Source organism: Orycteropus afer, unplaced genomic scaffold (assembly GCF_000298275.1).
Source record: "Orycteropus afer afer isolate SDZICR_OR568_19922 unplaced genomic scaffold, OryAfe1.0 scaffold00188, whole genome shotgun sequence".
In the NCBI taxonomy this organism is placed as follows: domain Eukaryota; kingdom Metazoa; phylum Chordata; class Mammalia; order Tubulidentata; family Orycteropodidae; genus Orycteropus; species Orycteropus afer.
Window position 1 is genome coordinate 917,136 of NW_006921775.1, and position 5,515 is coordinate 922,650.

General features: G+C 37.2%; 1 protein-coding gene across 1 annotated transcript in view; it reads right to left on the reverse strand.

Annotated features, from left to right (window-relative positions):
- Nucleotides 1–5,515, reverse strand: part of CEP70 (centrosomal protein 70) — an 86,514-nt gene that overhangs the window by 40,127 nt on the left and 40,872 nt on the right. Inside the window, exon 6 of the mRNA XM_007947502.2 lies at nucleotides 1,957–2,013. Coding sequence (XP_007945693.1) covers nucleotides 1,957–2,013 — 57 coding nt within the window. The remainder of the gene's footprint in view (nucleotides 1–1,956; nucleotides 2,014–5,515) is intronic.

A 5,515-nucleotide genomic window follows, 5' to 3' on the forward strand; every position in this document is an offset into this window, starting at 1 on the left:
GCGGGATCGGGCAGTGTTTCGTTCTGCTGTGCATGGGGTCGCTATGAGTCGGAAACGACTCGACAGCACTTAACAACAACAACTAACAACAAGTTCTGAAATTCTCCATTTTCCCTCTCTTTACACTAAATATCTATAACCTATCACTCAGTTTTTCTGTATCAAGAGAAAAAGAGTCTTCCTTCTTTCCAAGTTAACTGATGTCTTCTTGCTCATTTATAGTACTGTGATGACTGCTCTCCATGTTACTATCCTAGCTATGAACATGTCAATGAATCCTCTGAACTCTATCCAAACTGGCTTAACCACCATGCCATGAAAAGTCTTGCATTTTTTCTATCTACTTTTGTTTAAGGCATCCAAACAGTATAAAATGCCTTTACTTATTTTGCCTTCCTGCTTTTCTCAATCTCCTCTGTAAAATCTTCCCTGGTTACTCCATCTAAAATTTGTCCCTGTTTGAAATTCCTATAGCACTCACTGCACAACGTTCAGTAATTACTTTATTGTGGCATTATGAATTACAAGGTTTTTTAAGTCTCATATTATGTAGTTATTGTGCTTACCTTTTATCTTTCTTAAAAACATAACAAAACAAAACAAAAAACCAAACTCACTGCCATGGAATTGATTCTGACTCATAGTGACTGCCATTGGGTTTCTGGGGTGGTAAATCTTTACAGAAGTAGATTGCCCCCTCTTCCTACCACAGAGCTGCTGGTGGGTTTGAATTGCCAATTTTTTGATTAGCAGTCAAATGCCTTAGGCACTATGCCACCATAGCTCCTTACTAGACTGTAAACTCCCACCGTTCCTGCCATCTCAAAGACACAGTTTCATTTAGAAATCAGAAAGTCTCTGAAGTTACTTGATAATATTGCAAGGAGTTGCTTCAAACATTAGTTGTTCTGTTTTGTTTTCTTTTTCTTGTTTTTCTTCCACCCTTTCCTTCCCTTCTTCCTTCTTTCTTAAAGAACCCTCAAGTTGCTAGAAGGAATTAGCAACCAGCACAGCTCTGCCATTGACCTGAGATTCTGAAAAGTCATTATTCTTAGGACAAGAATACTAGAGTATATGCTTCATGAAAGCAGAGCATTTATCTGCTTTCCTTATTGTGACAGCCTCTGTACCTAAAACAAAACATGACACAAAGCAGATGTTCAAATATTTATTTTTTATTTTTTCATCTATAAATGAGGAAACAGAATAGCTACTGTTTTAATGACCACATATCAAAGCATTCCAGATTATTTGGTCTTAGATATCCTTTAGCTATTTTAGGCTGAATAAAGACCATTATTCTTTACCCTTACTTCTTTAACCAGAGGTAATAAGCATATTTTCATCTGCATGCTTGATTTTTTTCACTATAGTATTTTTCCTTTACCTTGTGTAAAATCTGCATACTTATTAGGTTACACTTTGGTAGGAAGCTAATCAAATCCTACACGTTTTGTGGATACTTATAACTTCAGGAATTAGATGACATCAGCAGAACAAATTATAATAATTCAACAAATAAAAAGCAAATACCATTTCTGCTGTGACCAATGCTTTGGTGATTAAATATACATATTTTAACGTAATATAAATATAGTAATACATTTTATCATAAGTAATAAAATACAATCTTAAAGATCACTATGAAAAAAAAGAACCTCATAGTGACATACTAGGTAGTTGTTTATAGCATACGTAAAATTTCAAAACCCAAACCAAACTCACTGCCGTTCAGTCGAACCCAACTCACAGTGACACTTCCTTGGGTTTCAGAGGCGGTATCAGATTGCCCAATCTTCCTTCTGAAGGGTGGCTGGTGAGTTTGAACTGCCAGCCTGCTGGTTAACAGTCAAATGCCTTAGGCACTATACCAGCAGAGCTCCAAAGGCTGCAAAAACTATTAGCGTGGATCATGACCAGATAACTTTAAAAATTGTAATACAGAATTAGTCATACCTTTGTTGATGAATTTTTCTAATTTTAGATTCATAGTAATCGATCAGGCAAAGCAACCTAGAAGACAGAAGAGATATTTGAGACTTATTCTCAAAATGCTATATTAGAGCACCTACTATTATCTCTATGTAATTACAGTGATAAAAATAGTGACAGATTACCTGGTTGGTTTTAAAAAATTAAATATTTACTAGTAGAAGCAAGTATTAATACTATGTCATATATGTTATATTAATTATAAAGTACAGGTTTTAAAATAACAACAAACATTCTCTCTCAACTTATTAAATATGTATTTTCCATGTCCCAACAGGTCTAACCTCCAGCAATCTCTCCCACAGAAATATATGTCTAATGGTGCAACTGAATATGTAAAAAGTTGTTCACTGCACCATTATTTATTTTTGAATGAAAAGGCAGAAACAATTTAAACATCCTTCAACAGGGAAAAAGTTAAATAAATAATGGCAGATTTATACTACAGAAAATCATGCACTATTAAAAGAAGTGATATAAATTGCAAGTCCTGATCAGGACTGCCTGGACTATATAAAGAAGAACATGGCATCAGGATTGGAGGAAGACTCATCAACAACCTGCAATATGCAGATGACACAAATTTCCTTGCTGAAAGTGAAGATGACTTGACTCACTTACTAATGAAAATGAAGATTAAAGACAACAGTGTTCAGTATGGATTACATCTCAACATAAAGAAAATGAAAATCCTCACAAAGTGGACTAATAAGCAGCATCATGATAAAAGGAGAAAAGCTGGAACTTGTCAAAGATTTCATATTACTTGATTTCACAATCAACACCAATGGAAGCAGCAGTCAAGAAATCAAACAATGTATTGCACTGGGCAAATCTGCTGCAAAAGACCTCTTTCAAGTGCTGAAGAGTAAAGATGTCTCTTTGAAAGCTAGAGTGTGCCTAACCCAAGCAATGGTGTTTTCAATTGCCTCATATACATGTGAGAGCTAGACAATGAATAAGGAAGACTGAAGAAGAGTTGATGCTTTTGAGTTATGGTGTTGGTGAAGAATACTGAAAGTACCATGGACTGCCAAAAGACCTAACAGATCCGTCCTGGAGGAAGTGCAACCAGAATTCTCCTTGGAAGCGAAAATGGCCAGACTTCATCTTACCTACTTTGGTCATGTTGCCAGAAGGGACCATTCCCTGGAGAAGGATACCATGTTTAGTAAAGTGGAGGGTCAGGGAAAAAGAAGGCCCTCAATGAGATGGACTGACACAGTGGCTGCAACGATGGCCTCAGGTATATCTAGGATTGTGAGGCTCGCACAGGACCAGGCAGTTTTGTTCTGCCATACGTAGGGTTGCTATGAGTAGGAGCCGACTCAATGGCACCTAACAACAAGAAGTTTGTCTGTTTTTTCTTTGATGGTCTTTACAGCTCTTTGATCCAACCTGAATTTGTTTTTGTAAGATATGGGTCCTGTTTCATATTACTGCAAACAGACATCCAGTTTTGCCGACATCATCTATTAAAGAGATTATTTCTTCCCTAGTTAATGAGTTCTGGCCTTTTGTCAAAGATCAGCTGTCCAAAGGTAGATGGATTTATCTCTGGGTTCTCAGTTCTGTTCCATTGGTCTATGTGTCTATTGTCATATCAGTATTAGGCTCCTTCAACTACTGTGGCTGTACAGTAGGTTTTGAGATTGGGGTGAGATGCCTCCTACTCTGTTGTTTTTCTTTGGTAGTTCTTTACTGATCCAAGATCTCTTTTCTTTCCATATAAAGGCTTTCCATCCCTTTAAAGACGACGGAATCTGGATCAGGACTGCATTATATCTGTAGATCACTTTGGGTAGTATTGATATTTTCACGTTTTAGGTCTTTCTATCTATGAGCATGATATACTCTTCCATTTATGTAGTTTTTCTTTTGGTTTCTTGTAATAGTGTTTTGTAGTTTTCTTTATATAGGTCTTCTGCATCTCTAGTTAGACTTATTGCTAAGTACTTCATCTTTTGGGTGGTTACTGTGAATGGTACTGTTTTCCTGATTTCCCTTTCAGAGTTCTCTTTGTAATGTAAGTATCTGACTGATTTTTTTATGTTGCTCTTGTACCCTGCCACTTTATGAAAGCATCAATTAGTTCCAGTAATTGTCTTGCTTAGTCTCTGCAATTTTCCATGTATAAGATTACATCATCTACAAATAGAGACAATTTTACTTCTTCATCGTTAATTTGGATGCCTTTTATTTACTTTTATTGCCTTAATGCTCTGGCAAGCACTTCCAATACAATACTTGTCTGGTACCTGTTGCAAGAGGAATGCATTCAGTCTCTCCCCATTAAGATTAAGGTTAGCCATTAGTTTTGTATAACCAAAAAAAAAAAAAAAAACCAACAAACTCACTAACATCTAGTCAGATCTGACTCATAGTGACCCCTCCTTGGGTTTTGGAGGCAGTATCACTATGGAAGTAGATTGCCCAATCTTCCTTCTGAGGTGTGGCTGGTGGGTTTGAATCACCATCCTTCTGGTTATCAGTCAAATGCCTTAGACACTATGCCACCAGAGCTCCTGTTTTGTATACATGCCCTTAATTATGTTGAGGATTTTCCCTTCTTATTCCTATTTTGTTCAGCATTTTATCTGGAATGGGTGTTGCCTTTTCTTCATCTACTGATATTATAATATGGTTCCTTTTCTTTATGTAATGAATTATGCTGACTCTTTTTCTAATGTGAACCATGCCTGCATGCCTGGTATGAATCCAGGAATGATGTATTATTTTTTGATATGCTGTTGGAGTCTATTGGTTAGGATTTTGTTGAGAATTTTTGCATCTATGTTCATGAGGATAATGGTCCATAATTTTCTTTTTTTTAGTGGTAGCTTTGCCTGACTTTGGTATTAGGCTTGCTTCATAAAATGAAATTTGGGAGTATTCCCTCCTCTTATATATTCTGGAATAATTTGAGCAAAACTGGTGTCAGCTCTTCTCTGAATGTTTGATAGAATTTATCAGTGAAGGCATCTGGGTCAGGATTTTTTTTTTTTTCTCCTAACGATCTGTTCAATCTCTTTGGTTATGGATCTGTTCAAATTTTATATCTCAGTGTGTGTTAGTTTAGGTAGGTAATGTGTTTGTAGAAATCTGTACCTTTCTTTCAGGTTTTCAAATCTGTTCAAGTACAGTTCTTCATTGTTGTTATTGTTGTTAGGTGCCATCAAGTCATTTCTGACTCATAGAGACCCCATGCACAGCAGAATGAAACACTGCCCAATCCCGTGCCACCTCCATAATCCCTGCTATACTTGAGCCCATCATTGCAGCCATCATGTCAATCCATCTTGTTGAAGGCCTCCCCCTCTTTCGTTGACCCGCCACCCTACCAAGCATGACATCCTTCTCCAGGGAATGGTCCCTTCTGACAACATGACCAAAGTAGGTGATACCAGGTTTGGCCATTCTCGCTTCCAAGGAGCATTTCAGGTGCACTTCCTCCAGGATGTTGTTGTTGTTGTTATGTGCCGTCGAGTCAGCCCCGACTCATAGCGACCCCTCCTTGGGTTTT